Source organism: Opisthocomus hoazin, chromosome 18, assembly GCF_030867145.1.
Source record: "Opisthocomus hoazin isolate bOpiHoa1 chromosome 18, bOpiHoa1.hap1, whole genome shotgun sequence".
In the NCBI taxonomy this organism is placed as follows: domain Eukaryota; kingdom Metazoa; phylum Chordata; class Aves; order Opisthocomiformes; family Opisthocomidae; genus Opisthocomus; species Opisthocomus hoazin.
In genome coordinates this window covers 16,606,268-16,625,435 of record NC_134431.1, presented here as the reverse complement: position 1 = coordinate 16,625,435, position 19,168 = coordinate 16,606,268, and the positions used below count along the sequence as shown (strand labels likewise).

At 42.8% G+C, this 19,168-nt stretch overlaps 3 protein-coding genes across 4 annotated transcripts in view; 2 read left to right on the top strand and 1 right to left on the bottom strand.

Moving 5' to 3' along the window:
• DIDO1 (death inducer-obliterator 1) overlaps positions 1-7,153 on the top strand; it is a 55,916-nt gene extending 48,763 nt beyond the window's left edge. Inside the window, exon 17 of the mRNA XM_075438870.1 lies at positions 1,963-7,153. Within this exon, the coding sequence (XP_075294985.1) occupies positions 1,963-5,336 (3,374 nt within the window). The 3' untranslated portion in view covers positions 5,337-7,153. The remainder of the gene's footprint in view (positions 1-1,962) is intronic.
• A 2,605-nt stretch (positions 7,154-9,758) lies between these two features.
• On the top strand, positions 9,759-17,433 carry TCFL5 (transcription factor like 5). 2 transcript variants are annotated; one of them, XM_009933952.2, is made up of 6 exons: positions 9,759-10,492; positions 11,211-11,397; positions 12,053-12,206; positions 12,802-13,045; positions 13,513-13,654; positions 15,084-17,433. In XM_009933952.2, exons 1-6 carry the CDS (start codon positions 9,759-9,761, stop codon positions 15,201-15,203), a joined length of 1,581 nt encoding a protein of 526 aa, XP_009932254.1. In that variant the 3' UTR covers positions 15,204-17,433. The 2 variants fall into 2 exon arrangements, with proteins under 2 accessions (XP_009932254.1, XP_075294917.1); XM_075438802.1 differs by having other exon boundaries at positions 12,799-13,045.
• The window catches only part of COL9A3 (collagen type IX alpha 3 chain), a 40,815-nt gene continuing 37,747 nt past the window's right edge, over positions 16,101-19,168 (bottom strand). The window contains exon 32 of the mRNA XM_075438801.1: positions 16,101-17,244. Within this exon, the coding sequence (XP_075294916.1) occupies positions 17,069-17,244 (176 nt within the window). The 3' untranslated portion in view covers positions 16,101-17,068. The remainder of the gene's footprint in view (positions 17,245-19,168) is intronic.

The following is a 19,168-nucleotide window of genomic DNA, read 5'->3' as shown; positions in this document are numbered from 1 at the left end:
AAGTATTGAGAAATAGTAAGTTTCAAACATAAAGCAGCTGTGGTTTTGGTGTATCATTTAGCAACCTGCAAATAATTTCTGCAGTACAGGCTTTCATTAAAGAAGAAATCTTTAATTAATTGGTTCTAAGGCTTGGGCTACCCCTTAACATCAGTTCAGCCAAGTTTTCATCTTGTAGTGATGTAGGTTCTAACTGAATTTAGCTTAAGCTGCAAGAGAGGTGGTATCTTCTCACTGACAAAACTTCACATTTAACCTAAAAATATACTAAACTCTCTTACTGATTTCTCAGTGTGAAGTTAGCAACCAGATAACTTAGGAAAACTGGATTTTCTCATTAGATGGTCAATTTGAGAGTCCCCTTGAAACTTCGAATTCAGTTGTTTCAGCAGAGTAAGGTATCTGTGAATGTGGTTTGCCAGTGGAAGATACCTGCAACTGTGGGGCCTGGGTTTTTTTGTTGGTATCAAAAATTATCAGTGCTAATAATTAGACATTTAAAAATTGTTCCTTAATGAGCAGTGGTTTGCTTTAATAAGAACAAGGAACATATATATACAAAACTCTTACTTGCAAGATCCTGAATAGAAGGAACAACGTAGGGCAGCATCCTCACCTTACCATTTAAATTTAATATTATCTGTTACTTTACCGATTGTTTTGTGTTTTTATATTGCTGCTTCCTAGCTGGATGCAGATAATAACTAATGGCAGATATGGGGGAAAGCCAGTGGTCCTCAGATGAGGACCTTTTAAAAAGTCATTAAATCCAGAAGTTAAGCCTCCCTTCATACAGATTTTGTACATTTGCCCCCCACTGTATGTTAATTTATGGATTAAATTATGGATTTACTCCCTGGCCTTCATTCTGGGCCTGTTCATCTTCCGCAAGTGCCAGTGGGAACTGTGCATGTAGAAGGAACAAGTACAGTAGCATGAAGCAGAGCTACAGACCTTTGCATTTTTCCTCTTTATCAGAAACTTTCCTGTCCTTTGTGGATATACTTTTCTGAGGATTCAGGTCTGAAGCTTTCACAAAGGAGTAATTCTGCCAACAATGGGTTGTTTTTAACTTATGGAAGGGCCTCCAGCCGAACCCTGCCACAGAGGGTGCAGTGTCACCTTGCCCTCTGCACATGGGGTTCACAGCCAGCCACCCCTTCTCTTGCACAGAAAGCAAACGCACCCTGCTCCCCGTCCTCCCTTACGCCAAACTCGGGGCTGCTCCAGCTCTCCTCTGCTTGTCTGCCGTGTTGGGTACCGGTTTCTCTGCTTCCATCACGCTTTAAAATAATGTCTAGCTGGAAAAAAACAAACAGGGAGTGGGTTACAAGCTCTAATGTTGTTTCCAAATGCAGTTTGAGGTTATCTTTTCAGCAATTACTGGTATTTGCTTAACTTGGAGATAGACAAAAATATTTATAGACTGGTGGAAGTGTCACTGTAGTCTCTAGCACAGATTGTAACAGAAATATAGTTATGAAGTTTAGCCCAGGTTTTCTCACTTTTCAGTATCTCTGTGTGTACAACACATTTGCAAGCTATTTAAAAGTGAATGTATGATTTTTCAGGGAAAGAGGTAGGGGTTTTGTTGAACAGTAACAAAAGCAATGTAACAATACAAAAAATATGAGAACTTTCTTTGGTTTTGCACATTTGGAGAGACACTGTTCAGCAATCATACCTGCTGCTGCGATCTTTTAGTAGAAATATCAAGGAAGGGATTAAAACATTAAGTTATTACATACAAATTATGTAAAAAGTAAAGATGCATGTAAAGCTGCCTATAGATGCATATGCTTGTGGACTAATGAAAATTGCCAATAGGTCATCTACTGGAATTTAGAAAAACTTATCTTTATGACTCTTGTAGCTGCCACTGTTTAAAATAGTAAGTTTCTACTGAAAGCATAATTAAAGATTAGGTTTTTTTACATATGCAATCTTTGTGTTCCCTTGCAGGTCTTGAGTCATCTCGGCCGAATTTAATTCTTGGATTGGTAATCTGTCAGAAAGGGAAACGTCTTGCCACTGGCATTGAACCAGAAAAGATAGAGGAAAAGCGAAGCAGAATTCAAGCACATGAGGAAAGCGAAACATCGCTGTTCTCCAAAGGGCCGCTGGCTGCTTCGCAAGAGAAGAAAACTCCCAAATACACCCTTTATGCAGGAGATTCGGCTGTAAGTACAACACCACCTGGATCTCCTCCACCTCCACCCCCGCCTCCCATGCCGGACCCCTCAGCAGTTACACCTTCAGTATTAAAAATACTGTCCTCGATTAAAACTGGACCCACAACTACTGTCCCACCACCCGTTTCAACTGCCGCTTCTGCAAGCGTCACTGCTACGCAATCTTCATCCTCCAAAACTGCCACACCTCTCGAGCACATCCTGCAGACGCTTTTTGGAAAAAAGAAAACTTTTGAGCCTCTTGCTAAGGATTCTGGTACTGCCCAGTCTTCACATCAGGAAGGTCAAGCTGCCGCCGACAGAGGAGTGTCAGCTGTTCCTTTGTTAGATCCCATTGTGCAGCAGTTTGGACAGATGTCAAAAGACAGAGCTATAGAAGAGGAGGAGGATGACAGACCGTACGATCCTGAAGAAGAATATGGTCCGGAGAAAGCTTTTGAAATGCAGACTGGTGACAGTGAAAAACGATATAACGTGGAGAAACCATCTAATACAGCAGAATTAGAGGATGAGGCCTACGATCCAGAAGATGAAACTATCTTGGAAGAAGCAAAAGTTACTGTTGATGATTTACCTAACAGAATGTATACAGACACTAAAAGCAATTCTTTGGAAGCATCTGCTTCGTATGTTCCTGATTTATCTGCATCCTCATCCTTGGTAGAACAGCAAAAAATGTTGGAAGAATTAAACAAACAAATAGAAGAACAGAAAAGACAACTGGAGGAACAAGAAGAAGCCCTCAGACAACAAAGAGCCGCTGTTGGTGTTTCAATGGCTCATTTTTCAGTGTCTGATGCTTTAATGTCACCACCACCAAAATCTTCCCTAATAAAGACTGAATTATTCCATCAGGACCAGCAAGCTGCACAAAAGGTAGATTTATCTTCATCTTTAAATCAACAAGCACAAGTCTTAAACCAGGGCTGTGACCCAAGGCAGAACAGAGATCCTCGACAAGCCAGAAGAATGGCGACAGAGACTAGTGACAATGCTGATTCTCGAATAAAGCCCCAGGTGGTACAGAATGAGATATCCCCAAGAGAAATTGCTGCAGCAAGTTTTCCAAATGCTCTGCAGACTTCACTTGGTAAGGAAGAGAAAACTTTAATTTCTGCTCCTCAGCCTGGTTTTACTGGTGATAATTGGGTTTCAAGCGAGAAGGCTTCTATAGTGTCCCAGAAAGAGGCATCTAATGGCAAATTTGAAAACACTGTTCAAGTTAATTTGGAAAACATGAGTCAAATGGCTGCTGGAGAACCTTCTGCATCCAAACCTTTACGTAAAGTGCTGCTTCCAACACCTCCAAGTACATCTTTTCAGCCTAATTTCTCCACAACAAACGACAGTCAGTCTTTGCAAGATATGCACAAAGTATCGTGGTCAAATGAGTCAACGGAAATAATAGGAAGGGATTCGTTTTCAAATACAATGTTTACCTCTCAGGAAAAGGCAGCTGGTCACTTTGAACCAGGTCTTTCATCAGTGCAATACGATGAACAAAGAAATCCTCAGCCTCATCAATTTGTAGAACCAACTGAATCTCCATCAGTTCAGGGTGAGGGTGGACCTTCCCCACAGCACTTTGAAGAAAACCGAGCTGGACCTCCATTTTCTTTGTCTGGAGGGCCTCCACCACCACTGATGCTCAATGCACCTGGAGGACCTCATGGACCTAATTTTAGAGGACCGGCACCACAGTTCTCTGAAGAGCATGATTCTCCAAATAACGATGGGCAAAGAGGACCTCCATCTGGAAGATTTGGAGGTCAAAAGGGTCCCATTCCTTCCTTATTTTCTACACAGCATGGACCACCATCTCTTTTTGGTGATAACAGGGGCCCCGCCCCTCCTTATCATGGTGTTCCAAGAGGAATGTCACCATCTCAGTTTGAAGATCATCGGGAACCTCACATGGAACAAAGGGAATTCTCAGATTCCCAGTATAATGAAATGATTAGGCCTCCAGGACAGTTTGAAGGACCAGATCCACCTCAGTTCATGGGAAACAGAGGACCTTCGCCTTTTCCTTTTGGAGGTCAAAGACGACCCCCACCAGCCCAATTTAAAGGACAGAGAGGAGGCCCTCAGTTTGGAGGGCCAAGAGGCCCAGCCCCAAGTCATTTTGGGGGACCAAGAGGGCCTCACCCAAACCAATTTGACGGGCAGAGAGGCCCAGCTCCAAATCATGTACCTGGTCCAAGAGGACTTTTGCCACAGCCATTTGAAGAACGCAGAGGGAGTCCACCACCCAGATTTGCCAACCAGAGAGGTCCAGCACCGCTTCAGTTTGGAGGACCAAGAGGAGCCACACCTGCCCTGTTTCCAGAAGAAAACGAACCTCCTCCTTCTAGGTTTCATTTCCAAGGTCAGTCACCACAAGGTATGAAGCCAACCCCAAGACCACTCCTGGACCTTCCAAGCCATCCACCACCCCACAGAAAAGAGATGTGGGAGGAAGCTGGACCATCTGCATCTCTTTCCACTATTTCTGGACAAGGATCTGAGTCAGAAGGGCAGTGGTCAGCATCTGACTTCCGAGAAGGCAAAAATCCTGAATTTAGAGGCCAGGCATTTGAAGGGAGACAGAGAGAAAGATATGAGGGAGGAAATAAAGACAAGGTTTTAGATCAGCCAGAGCCTCAGCAAGCAGATAATCGACCAGGTAGACCCTTTGAGGAAAGACGAAGGGAAAGAGAGCATGGCAGGCCTTGGGAAAGAGACCGTGGCAGAAACTGGAATAGAGACAGGGACTGGGAGAGACACAGGGACAAGGAATGGGATAAAAACAGAGACAGAAACCAAAACAGAGACAAGGATTTGGAGCGGGCTAAAGAATGGGAAAGAAACAGAGACCGAGAAAGAGCAAGAACAAGAGAGAGAGAATCCTACAGAAGACGTGATAGAGAGCGATCAAGAAGCAGAGACAGAGATCGTGACAGAGAGAAAGACAGGGACCGGGATCGAAGCAGGGAAAAAGAAAGAGATCGAGAGAGAGATCGAGATCGTGAAAGAGAAAGAGGAAAAGATCGCAAAGACCGGAGTAAGAGCAGGGAAATTGGTAAAGAGATGAAGCCGGAAACACCGAAGGAAACTCAGAAACCAGCAGAAACAGAGGCTTCGTCTTCCACTAATCAGTCCTAGAAAGATGACTGATTAGTGCAATATGACTGATATATGACTGATATTAATGGAATGTGACTGATATGACTGAAATATGACTGATACTTTATTTGCCATAAATAATTTACAACACAGCAAGGACTGAGTCGGCGTCTTCTGTATATACTGTATATTCTGACCTTTACAAAAAAGCTGTTGTAAAACTAGCCTTACAAAATGGACTGACAAATTAGCAATTTTTGAACAACTGTGAACGAAAATACTCAAGTAGATAAAAGGCAAGAACATACTGGACTTTCACTTGCTGCATTTTGTGCATAGTTTTTCTTACAACAATTCACAGCGTTACCTGTACTGAAATTTTGTTTTTTCTACTTGCATCTTTATCTTAAAATTTCCATTTACAGTACACAAATGGAAAAAGTCTAAGAAGAGCATATTGCTTTTTAAGATTATAAAGTTATGTTTTCCAGTAACTTGAATTGTAATTTTATAAGAGAATTTAATCCAGACCTTAGGAGCCATACCTTTACATCTCATTCACGTGATATTTTGGTGTCAACGTTGTTCCTACAGCACACGCTTTAAAAAGAGGAGTCCACTGTTGCTTTCTTCTTTATTTTACAACAGAAGGGTCCTGTGTGTTTAGGAAAAGGCTGCAGAAGAACAGTGTTAATAATTACTTGTGACTGACGGAGGATTTGAAAACGGAATGTTATAAGCTTAAAGTGCACTATCTTCCTTTTTATATACAGGTATTTTGTGTTTTGAAATCCATCTGTTAAGTGTACAGCAAAGAAACAAGTCATACTTAGCTTTTTCATGAGGCCAAGGGGTTTCAAATGTCCCATTTTCACAAATCCGTAATTAAAGAACATACAAGAGTAGCACCTTTATAACCAGCAAAACTTATGAAAACATCAGAAGTTTCTTTGGAAAAGGCTAAGACTACAAACAAATTGGTATACCAAAGGAAAGAAAAGTAAGTAGGTTAAACAGGCCACTAAATCTCTTCGACTGAACTGATTTAGTGGAACATCTTTCTGGTTTGGTTTTTCATTGTTTTGTTGTTGCAGAATTTCGCCATAGACTTAAGATAAGTTCCCATTTTATTGTATTTTTCATTCTAAAAGTGTTTTGCTCCTGTTTTGTTGTTAGACCCTACTTAGGCTGGTCATATACATATAAAACTCTCCACTAAAAAAGGTATAACTGTATTAAGCTTGAAGAGAAGAGTGGTGGTACTTGTGATTCAGGAGGGAAGGTTTTCGCTGTGAAATACATTACATTGCTACTTTTCATGTATTCTTCAAGAACGTAACTCTAAAGTATGAAATAAAACCCCGCTAATTTATTTGACCGTGTAGATTAACAGTTGGGTAAATATTTTGGTATTTTTATAAAATAGTTTTGGAAATGTAAAATTAGATTCCTATACGCATTTGCATCTTGAAGACTACGTAACAGGTAGCATGTATGCCCTGTATCTCACTACAGATTTTACAGTTTGTATCGGTGCATCTTTGAAGTCCTCCTACGTCAAGGATTTGCTGGTTGAAATGGGCATCTGTATTCCGAACCTATAGACAAAATGTTAACATGCAGAGGTGGTATTACAGGCAAACATCTACTAAGGTGTAAGATTTTTTTCTTAACGAGATGTTTCTAATTTAAAGACATACCTAAAAGTATGCAAAAAGTTAAGTGTGTTTGTTTAGGGTTACTTGATAGAAATTTCTGTAAATTGTATTTTATATGACAAAATATATCATTGTACATTAAAATACGGGACTTCACAGGTTTTTGTTACTGTAAGTAGAATAAACATCTACAGAGAACCGTTGTCCAATTCTTAAATCTGTATGTGTGTATTGTTTTCTAAATATTGCTACTTCTCAACAAGCCGTAGGAGTCACCGCGAGCGAGTTATGGCCCACGGATTTCATTTCCTCATTGTTTCACGAAAGAAGATGTTTTGCAGGACATCACTACCAATTGATGCTTAATTGTAGGCATTCTGAAAATCTTTTGAAAATCCGTGCGTGTGATTTTTCTCTCAGTTCTAAAACATTCCCTAATTTATTTGGATTTCTTTTTGTTTTAATGAGGAAGTTTGTCTTTTGTAGATATTACACCAAAAGATCTAAAGAAGAGAAAAAATATTAATTAATTCAGGTCAGCTTTGAACTTAAGAAAAACTCCGTTCACACCATTTATGAATTCCTTGACTTTATGTTGTTACGAAATAGACGTGTGGCTTTCAGTCTTCTAGGAAACACTCCCCTATCACAGATCCGTTTGGGGAATCTGTTCACCATTCAGGAACAGTAAATGCAGCCTCCCACAGATGCAGTGGCAAAAAAATTAACAGCAGACAGGCAGACACTAATGTATTTTTTTAAACCACAGCTTTATATAGTTTATAATGACCTGGAGCTGGATTTTGCAGCAAGGTTCCTGTCTTCTACACTGCAGCAGACAGTAAAAGCGAGGCTGAAAAGAACAGAACATTTTAACTCCATTTACAGAAGCTAAAAATGGTACTGAATTATTATCATGCATTGCAAGAAAAAAACAATTCTCTGCCTTTGTTCAAACTTTTGATTAACATGAAACACCTTAGTATTCTGAGCTTTTATCTATGTTTCTACTCAGATAAATTAAGTTTCCAAATAATATTGTTAGATTTTTGTGTAAAAGCCCCTGAAAGGTCTAGAACAACATTATTACATTATTACATTACAGAACCATTATTACATCTATACTAAAGACTGTAAGATACCAACTTTATGCATTCTAAAGGAGACCATGCAGGAGGGTGAGAGGAGGGGAAAAGTGTGTTATCGGGTCCAACGTGCACAAAACTGCTTTTCACGTTTCTGGGTTTGTTTCTGGAGGAAAGACACCAGCGTTAACGCTGAGGCTTCGGCTACGCCTCGTACAACCCGGCACGCTTCGACGTGGAAAACGTCTGTGCGTGCTACCTCGCCTGAGTATGCACATCATTAAAGAATGCACCAAAAAGGTTTTGTTTTTTTAACCTCCCAAAGGGAATAAAGATTTCATGAAATACTGATTTTTTAAAATATATCTTTTATTCTGTTTATGAGCTAGAGTAGTATTTTTCTGCCTTTTGCCTCTAGAATGCGTCTTCTCTAACAGGCGCCTAGTTTTAACAGGAGAAGGCACAGCCAGCAGCGGCCAGGTTCCGGGGACGGCGGGGTGCCCGTCGCGGGGAGCCACCGGCTGCGGGTGCCCTCAGACCGTCTCCGCGGGGAAGGCCTCGCGCCCAAGCTCACTTCCACGAAATCAGGGGATAGTACCGTCTTCGCCAGACCACAAAAACTGCAACTTTTTTAAGAGTCATCCATCGGCCAGCTGCCTGGCCCTGTCCCGGCTGGCTTTGTGGAGGATTTTTAAAACGTAACGCCTGGCTCAGAGCACACGCCCATGGCGGCTCAGCGGGCCTCGCGCTGGGCTCTGCTGCCCGGCTCCTGCAGCGCGGACACAGCTTCCTCCTCGGGGCCCCTAAACCCCGCGCTGGGGAAGGAAACTCCTGTCGTGCTTAACGCGGGAGCCCGATGTGGAGCAGCAGCGCCGTGCTGTTATTTCATGGCTCGGCGTGAAGAAAGCCTCTCCTCAGCGGGGAGGCTTCGCCCCGGGCCGGGAGATGGAGGCGTTCGCGGAGCCTCCGCTCCCCTCCCTCCCCGCGCCGTTCCCTGCTTTTGGCCGTTTCCCCGGGACGTTCCCTCAGGGACCGGGCTCCCCCACCCCGCCTCGCCCAGTTTCCACAGCCCGAACCGGGCGGAACACAACCGCCCCGCCGCGCGGCCAGGTGGGAAGCAGGGCCCCGGCGCAGCCGCCATGGCGGCTGAGGCGCGCGGGCGGCCGAGAGCGCAGGCGCGGGGCGAGCGGGCGGGCGGCGGTTGCGCGCGGCGGTTGGCGGCGGCGCGCGGGCGGGCGGTGGCTCGGAGCGGGGCGTTCGGCCGGAGCGGGCTGAGGGGGCGGCGGGTTCCGCTCTCTCCTTCCCCTCTCCGGTTCTCTTCTCCGCCTCCCCTCCGGAGCCGAGGGCATCCGCCGGGCTCCCGTCAGCCGGGGCGGTCGCGGCGCGTCCCCGGGGGCCGCGTTGGGGCTCGGCCGAGGGCTCCTCTGAGGCGGCCGAGCGCCCCGAGCGGCTGTTGGCAGGTGAACCCCGCTTCCCGTGAGCAGCCCTGCTGGGGTCGGAGAGGGGGGGCTCCGGGCTGAGAGGGGGGTCACTGGAGGGGGAGAGGTGGTCCCGTCTGGTGCTGCGCTGTCAGGAGCCCCTCGCTACCTCGCCATAGCACGGAATCGGTCTTAAGGGCAATTCCCCCTTTGTTTTAATGGCCGTTACTGATAATTCTTGCAGGTCTTAAGGTTTACTGTTGAAAGAGACATTGCTAACTGAGTAGGTTCACTGTAGTCATGTCAGGATCAGCCCTGGAGGAGCCTCCGACCTCGGTTCCTCAAAGCCCAGCTAGTGTTCCTGACCCCGCTCCGGTTGCTGTCGGACCTGGAGGCTCAAGTGACGTCTCCTTTGGTGAGCAGAACCTTAGCTTCACCACCACAGACGTCGGCCTGGTGGAGATGATGGAAATTGAGTATACCCAGCTGCAGCATATGCTTTCCTCACATGTGGAGGCACAAGCTAGTGAAGGTGAAGTGGAAGCTAGGCTCGCTTCTTTCTCCTCGCCCGGTAATTCTGCAGACCCCCCTCAGCACCAGACCTCACTGAGCACCGGTCAGGAGGGGTGTTCTGCAAACAGCTCTGGGAACCAGCCGGTTTACCCGGTTGTCTGTCAGTCAGGATTACCTTCTGACAGCAGTTTGCTCAGTTCAAACCCATGTTTGGGCTATGCTGACTTTCAGGAGCTCAGAATGATGTTACTTGGCGAGTCTAACCTCCCTGTGAACCAAACCGATAAAACACCTAACAGTAGCTCTGTAGAAGTCCCAGGACACAGTTTAGTAAAAGTTAAACATGATGAAAATTTTGTTGGGACAAATAAAGGAAACATACTTGTTGAAAATTCGGCACTGGCACCAGAGCCTAGATCTAAATCTGCAGTCAGAGTTCGGTTGGAAGACAGATTCAACAGCATCCAGACAGAAAACCCCAGATGTCAAGAACCCCAAGAATCTGGAGTAACCCTTAACAAGTGTGTTACAATTAATTTTAGTTTATGTTGTTAAACTATGTATCATCGTATAGTTCAAAACTGGTTTTCTACACCGAACCTAAGAACAATACTTTTTTAATACATGAGAGTGATGGGTCGGGCTTTTTTAAACTGTGCCAGTCAAAGGTGGCTGCAACTCCCCCGACCTCAGCTTAGGCCCCTCCATATGTTGCAGAAATGGTACAGCGTGCAGTTCCAAAATTAATTACTTTGCAACTTTATTCTTGATGACAACATGTAACGTAAATAAAGGTGAGGGAAGAACATTGCCTTGTTTTAACATGCAGCTTCCTGAAAGCAAAGTAGATTTTTTATCACAGTAAAATATGAAGAGCAATTAAGTAGTGTTGTAATGTGGAGGCCTGATGATGGGGAAAACTTCGAGCAAAAATACTGCTTTACAATCTGGCCCTGTAACTGTATTGGTGTGCTGATGAACTGTTTTATTGCGGCATACAGCTGAATTGTTACTGCACAGAATAAAACACCTTCTCAGCTGTTTTTTTCTTTTTTTTGTCCCTGAAGTAGGCAAGATGGCAATAACAGCGAGTTCTGTTTACAGTCAGTGAAAAGTGGTTTCTTGGTGATAGTTACTAGAAGTATGTGTAGCTGTAAATTTTTCTGCACTCATTTTCAAGTAGTCAGTCTGGTATGTTTTCTGTGTTGGTTTTGTTATTTTTGTTTTTGTTCTTTTAAGTTTAGTAACATTGATTCGACAGCCATCAGAACTGATAGGTGTTCCTCTTCATCAGCAAGAAAACAAGTGTGCTGCATTAGGGAAAAGTAAGACCGCACCTGCCACGCCTTCTTTACAGTTCACATACCCGTTATTTACCATGAACGCATGTTCTGCTGCTGGAAGCGCGAATGCTTCCCAAGCACAGGTAGATAACGTACTCACCGACTCGTTGTACTCTGCTAATTTCAAATGCTAATAATGTTAACCTCGTAAGTGTGATGTCAATCGAAAGGTTTGTGTTAAAGTGTGGCGTGGTTTGAATAGGGATGATCTGAATGATCTGTAATGCAATTTATTTATTCTTATGTTAATCTTGAAGACCTTCAAAAGTAATTTGCCACACCAACTGCTTGAGTGGCAGTTAGGTCATTTGTAATAACGTGCATCCAGGTAATAATCGACAGGCCATTGGATTTCTTACTGGAAGGACTTTTTTTCTTGAGTTTATCAGTGTATCTGCTTCGTCTACTGAAGGCAAGATGGCAACTCTTAGTACCATTTTCTATGGTTCCTTTTCTTCGTGATTAATTTTGATTAAAAAGATTTTTTTTTCCCCCAACTCACAGTAACCTGTGAAGCAAGAGCGATAGCGTGACACTCAGAAATGCCAGAGGTGTCCCCCAAAAATTCAGCAGTCTGTTCAGATCCTATGGTTGTGGTGTGCAGAAGTAATCGGACTTTATTCTGATGCAACGCATTGAATCACGGGGCTAAAACTTAAGGAGTTAACATGAAGATACCAAAATAGTCTCCTTTTCATGTGTGTAGTCCTCTAAGTATTTCCTTTTTGGTTTTCACAGGCCCCTGGAATGTCCTGTGCTATTTTGGAAGCTGCCAGACATCAAGACCTTGGCATACCCAAGACTTTCTGCTATCAGGAAATTGAACCCACAAAACAGGCACTGGGTTCTATGAGTAAAGCTTTGCCTGAGGAAGTTTGGATTAAAATTGGAGGTAAACCATTTATCTTCTTTTCACTTAACTTCCTCTTGGCCTTCAAATCTACAATTTTTTCTGAATTTGTGTGTTTTTTTCTAATGAATATGATTTTAGTCAGTCATATGAGGTGTGGTTTTTATGTCTGAGGTGTGCTGTAGGCAATATGGGACTAGATTTCTCCAAAAAAATTCCACACCTGTGATTTTAGCTGTACTTTCAAAATTGTTTAGCACTTCTAGCTTGAAATGAGAAAACCCAAGGTTGCAAAGTACCTTTGAAAATCTGGGCCTAGAGTAAGTAACTGGCTTCTTTCTACACTTTTTGAACCCAAAGTTGATATAGCAGATCCGATGGGCATCAAAGTGAAGAGCATTTAGAGGACTGCCTCACATGCTAATCAAAGGCAGGTATGATTTCAAGGGGTTCTCTGAGAAAACAGAGGCTGGGTAGATTTTGGAAAAGTGAGCTGTGCCTGAGGGCTTCCGAAGGACATGTGCTGCTGGAAGAGACAATCTAGGTTTTTTCAAAAATTTTACATTGTCTTAATTTTCAGTGGTTCATGGGAGAGTTATAAATAGGCTCTTTTTTTCCTCTTTGTTTTTCCAAGAAGACACCGTATGTAAGCAAGAAATAAACAGAAGAAGTTGCAGCCAAATAAGCCTATCAGATACAAACACAGATCGCAAACCTCTTAGTGAAATTCAAAATATACGTGATGATAGCCAGCGTGCTGCAGCTGCCCAGGGCCTGTGGCAGTCAGCGCAGGCAAGTTCAAGTATGCAGGTGCAAAGCAGTGCACAGGACGGAATCGCTCAGCGAAGAGAGAGACATAACCGCATGGAGAGAGACAGAAGGTAATTTCTGGGAGGAGTGGCGAGGCAAAGTTTTCGAAGCCTAAAATACTGATACTGTCATATGCCCGTCATTATCCAGAGTAAAAAATACTGATACTGTCATACGCCCATCATTATCCAGAGTAAAATGTAAATTTGACATACTTTGTTTTACCTACAAGAAAAAACAATGCAGTTGGTGAGGGTTTGGTGTTTGCTAGCAGAAAAAATATCTGTGTTGCGTTGTGGTCGTGTTTGTTGTTTTTTACTCTATAAACAAACAAAAAGATTTCAAAACATTTACCCAGTTCTACAAGGATAAGGTAACTTACGAATAACATGACTAATATACAAATACAAAGCTTGTAGCAAACAAAAAGAAGGCGCCAAAGTCCAGGGCTTGTAGCGCATGTGAGTAGTCTTTCTTTTTGTATTTCCTTTCCTTCCTTCTCGCCCGTCGGTTGACACCCGTTCGTATTTGCCTGTAGGCGCAGAATCCGGATTTGTTGTGATGAGCTGAATCTTCTGGTCCCGTTCTGTACTGTTGATACTGATAAGGCGACAACTTTACAATGGACAACTGCATTTCTGAAGTACATTCAGGAAAGGCACGGTGATTCTCTGAAACAGGTTTTAAATCTAATTTCATTTTTGTTCTTGATAAAAATGTCAAATGTTCTAAAACTATCATAACGTAGTTAAAAGTATGTGGAATGCTTCTGCTTGACGTTGTTTGTGAAGGACCTCTATATCATGGAAACTTCCTTTTCAAAATGCTTTTTTGTTTTTTAATAGCTGTCCTCACAACAGTTTCAGTTCAGTAGTGTGAAATTGTAGGCTGTCCTCACTCAGGGTTTTCGAATCAGATTTTGAAATACTTTTAATTTTTTTAGTTAGCCCAGTTCCTGAGCATGGACAACCATGTCGAACTGAGATCCTCTTCAGTCATTCCTCCCTGCCGTCCCCTCCATAATTTTCTCTGTTTTCTGCAACTCTGTTTCACAGAGTTGTCTTCTAGCTAGCTTTCATGCACTGGGAGTTAGGTGCTGGCATTCATGGCCACATGCCCAGGAAGTCTCACAATGGGTGAGAATGGTAAAGGCTTATGCACCCACGAGTGCTGAGGGAGCTGGTGGATGTCATTGCGAGCCACTCTCCATCATCTCTGAGAGGTCCTGGAGGACAGGAGAGGTGCCCGAGGACTGGAGAAAGGCCAACATCAGTCTTCAAAAAGGGAAAGAAAGAGGACCCAGGGAACTACAGGCCAGTCAGCTTCACCTCCATCCCGGGAAAGGTGATGGAGCAGCTTATCCTGGAGGTCATCAATAAGCAAGTGGAGAAAAAGAAGGTTATCAGGAGTAGTCAGCATGGATTCACCAAGAGGAAATCATGCCTGACCAGTCTGATAGCTTTCTACAATGGCATGACTGGCTGGGTAGATGAGGGGAGAGCTGTGGATGTTGTCTACCTAGACTTCAGCAAGGCTTTCGACACTGTCTCCCATAACATCCTCCTAGGAGCCACTCTTTTCAGTGGTGCCCAGTGACAGGACAAGGGGCAACGGGCACAAACTGAAGCAGAGGAAGCTCCAGCTGAACCCGAGGAAGAACTTCTTCACTCTGAGGGTGATGGAACCCTGGAACAGGCTGCCCAGGGAGGTTGTGGAGTCTCCTTCTCTGGAGATATTCCAGCCCCGCCTGGCCGCGGTGCTGTGCAGCCTGCTCTGGGTGACCCTGCTTTGGCAGGGGGTTGGGCTGGGTGACCCACAGAGGTCCCTTCCAACCCCGACCATTCTGTGATTCGGTGAGCCGCTCCTGTGCAACCTCACCAGTAGTTGCAGCCCCAGAGTAATTCTGGCTCTGCTAACTATCTTAAGTGGGTGGGTGATGTGTGTGTAGGAACTCCTGCTTGTCTGGGTGCTGGGAGGGCTCCTCAGCACTTCCTATTAAAGATGTATTAGGTTTTTCCCAAGATACCAGTGAAACAAAAACCATACATCTCAAGTAAATACCTATGTTAAACATAATTGTTGTTTATTTTTTTGTATTTTGATTTTTAGGAATTTGAGACTGTGTTCTGTGGCAAAACAGGCAGGAGACTAAAAGTAGCAAGATCAGACCCATTTATAACGTGTCCAATGCAGGAAAACACACATGGCTATGGAGACCAAGTAGTCTGAACTGACCGCCTTGAATTGTATGGCAAGTGTGGCTAACAGTGGCCCAAACTGTGTTTTATTTTCCCCATTCACATGCTGAATATGAATTGCAAACTATAACTTGTAAAAATATATAAATAGAGCTTTAAAGAAAATATTCTTTATTCAAAACGGAAATGAAAGTTAACTACCAGCAATACCAATCAGTGCTCTGTTAAAGGGGCTTTGGGGCCAGCAGCTACAAGAAGATGTCATGACAGCTGAAGTATTTTTGTTCTTTAGTTATAAAAAATACGTTCTTTTTTCTGTTCGTGGTTCTGCTTTGGGTTTTTTTGTTGTGGTTTTTGTTTTTTTAAAGATGATCCAGTACAGTTAGGAGTAGTTGTAGAACATCAGTCTGTCTTGTTATTTTAATGACTAGATGCAAATGTACTCTTCGAGTGTAAAACGAAATTAAAGTTACCATATTGTAGTGCCCATTTTTGCCATTAAAAATTTAAAGGCTATATTGGTTAATTGAGTGCACAGTTTTGAAACTATGCTGGTTTTATGAAGCTTGTATTTGCCATGTGTATTTTAGTGTACTTGGCCCCGAAGAGTAATGCAATGGAGTTAGCTTTTTCTTTTTAAAAAAATACAGTACTGTTTTTAATGTCTATCACACAACTGTCCAACAGGTTCTTGTGTTGTTACTTTAGTCCAAGAGTGGCATATTGTAAACAGTAGATTATTTAAATACAGAAACTATTTTCATATTTAAAGATTGACTCCTTTGTTCGTAAGCTTTAGCACATAGGGCAGAAATAGAATAGTGTGTCAGCTGAGAGCGGTTTTATTAATTTTTTTAAAATAGATGATGCTAGCAGGTTTTAAAGTACAAAAAGGTCTCCCAAAATAAATATTGTTTTAAATCACGGGTATGGACAATTCTGCAGCAATTTATTTCCAGAGAATCTTCGTAAAACCAGTTCTGGAAAATAGAGTTCAGCTGAGTTAATTTGAGGTGTATAATGACACTTACAACATCACAAAGAAAAGGTTAAAAAAAATCTCCTTTTATTTTTACAACAGTTCATACAGGTTTTTTTTGGCTGACTTTAAAAGAGCATCCTTTCTTATTTGGGGTTTCATTCACAATTACTGTGCAAATAGCTTAAGTAGAGGTCGTGAAAATGCTGTTGCTTAATTTCCGTATATTTCGTATGGAAATGTACAAAAATTCCCCCCTGTAAATTTAAATATATACATTACACCTTTTACAGAGTTTGACTGCAAAAGGATTACTATGTACTGGTCTTGGCAAACATTTGAGGTGCCATCTGAAAACTGAGAACTGACAGCATATACATAAGCGATGGTCTTTACCTTGGCCAGAATCTTAAGATATTAAAAAATGGGATATTTAAATGCCTAATTTCCGCTGCTGGGAGTTGCAGTGAGGTGCCTGACTACCTGAACGACGCGTATGGTCTGCAGGTTTGGCACTAACCAAAGTCAGGGGGGCAGCACCAAGGAATTCGGCTGACAAGGCTCAGACGCTTACACAGAAAACTCCTGAGCTTTCGTACAGTTAGGGGGGCAATGGTGCAAAGGCACAACGCTTCCTCTTGCAGCTCTCTTGAGCAAAGGGAGAAAGGGAAGGTGAGGTTGTTTGGCAGTAAAAATTCTGACAAATAGTTGGGGGGAGGGGAAAATACTCATAAAGCATCTTTGAATTAAAAGTTTTCGTCTGATGCTTTCTTTTTCATAGAACTGTGTCAAAGTCTCCACTTAATACAATAGAAGGAACATCTGTCCATTTATCACTAGGAGGAGCCTGTCTGTTTTCTTACAATGCACCGTTTATTTAAATATTCAGTCACTTTTCCACTTCTTGTACTGTTGTTTTATGATTTTTTGGAAGTTGATGCTCCAACAGCGCCCATGCAAGCCGATGTGTCACATATTCCTGGAGTTCCCTGAGCCCCAATAGCACCAGGAGTCCCAGGATCCCCTGGAAGACCAGGTTCACCCTGAGCACCATCACGGCCGTTTTTAGTAATTCCAGGTACACCAGGTGGTCCTAAACGAGAAGGGGAAAAAGATTACATGAATTATTTCCTTCTCTTTTTTTTTCGTTTTTAACATGTATGTGTATATATGTATGTGTTGCTTTTAGAGTTGTTAAAATACTTTGAGTGTCTGTACAGCAATCAGACTTGTTATGGCCTGTTTAGCACAAGGTGTTGAATAAATTTAGCCTGAATCTGGAGTGTGTGCGTTGGATTTTTTAGAGTACCTTTGGATTTACTGGAATTACCTTGGTGCAGCTAAAGGCAGATGTTTAGTATTGCGCTTTTATTATTGCAAGTAGAACTGGCTTCCATCTCAGTACTGCCTCAATTAGTGCATGACTCCATGAACAGCAACGATTAATCTATAACCAGAGTTATTCTACATCATCCCTGAACAGTTTGCTCCAGGGGTGTCCTGGATGTGTGAGCTCACAGCTTACTTATCGTGACAATATACATCTGTCCCTCCTTCCTGGGAGGCCTTCAGCCGCTTCAGTTCACTGCACCTCCTGAAGTCTGGTTGTAACTAAGACTAAGATGTAACTGTAACTGTAACTGTAACTAAGATGCTGAGTAAGGGAAGGAGAGTAGAGAGCATGATAAGGAACATCTCCCTGACATTACTGGTAAGGAGTTTCCTTTATACCTTCAAAACTTTGCTCACAATGATACACATATTTTATTCACTGCCAAATTTATGCTTTGGGTGGACCCAAGCTATTTTTTTTTAAATTTTATTTCTCTTTTCCGTGAGATGCCAAACTTAATTCACAAAACACTAATTTCTGTAACAGCGAGCTACTGAGGCTTTCTTAAGCATTGTAAAATATGACTCTGTCTCCCCGAGGGACAGCCCCATCCGGTGGTCTGTAAACCTGCGTTCCTGTCTTGGCAGGGAGATGGTGTGCCAGCTCCTTGGTATTCACCTAAGTGATGAATTGCAGCTACTGCTGATCTCCTCACGGTTCATGAGCAGGAGAAACGTTCTCAATATCTAATATGTGCAACAGTCTCTTCTTACTTGCTTTGGAAAATAAAATATGTATGGATTAAGGCAGTTATTTTATGGAAGAATCTAAGACAGCTAGGTATAAATATTCTGGTTTTATGAAATCATATGGATGCAGAGCCTGCTTTGGGTGCCTGTAACCGAATCATTGTGCAGATGTAATCACAATTAGAAAAGCTGCTTTTACAGGCAAGCAAAATAAAGAATATTCTCCTGAGTTTTTAACAGATACTCATTAATTTGCATAAATTAATCTTTGAATCCTCTGATAAAGGATTCACGACTTTAGGAACTGGGATTATAACCAGGTACAGAGCAATAACACCACTTGCTCTCAAAATCATTACACTAGGCAGTCTTATTTGTTTCTGGTAAAATTAAATATTGTCCCCCATTTCTCTTGCTCGATCCAGAGACATGAACTGAATTTTGGAGGGCTGCAGCCGTCACTGCGGGTGTTCTTAAGGCCGAGCATCAACAAGACACGTGTCCATCAGGAAACAGGCAGCAGGCATGGTGCTTGTGCCTCAGGCTGGAGCTTCACAGGTGTTGCACACCTTTGACCTGATACACCACTTGTTAATTAACTAGTTAATTACTGCATATGAAGTACCATTGAAAATAGCCACCCTCTGACACTGGCAACCACGAGGGTGTAAGTTAAGAAGGGTTCTGACTTCCCGATCTATAAAAGCTCCTGCCCTTTCACAGCCATTAGTGGAAGAAACCAAGAACAAACGAAGAGTCTGGCTGTCCCAGCAGCCTCTTCTCAAAAACATCCTCCAAAATATTTAGGACTAGTCAGGAGTGGTGTGAAGAGGGGATGTGCTAATCAAGTTCTACTGTGCTAACTGTCTGCACTTGCTGTACCCACAGGAAAACAACCCTACGGTAATGACTGCAGGGACAAAGTGATTATAATA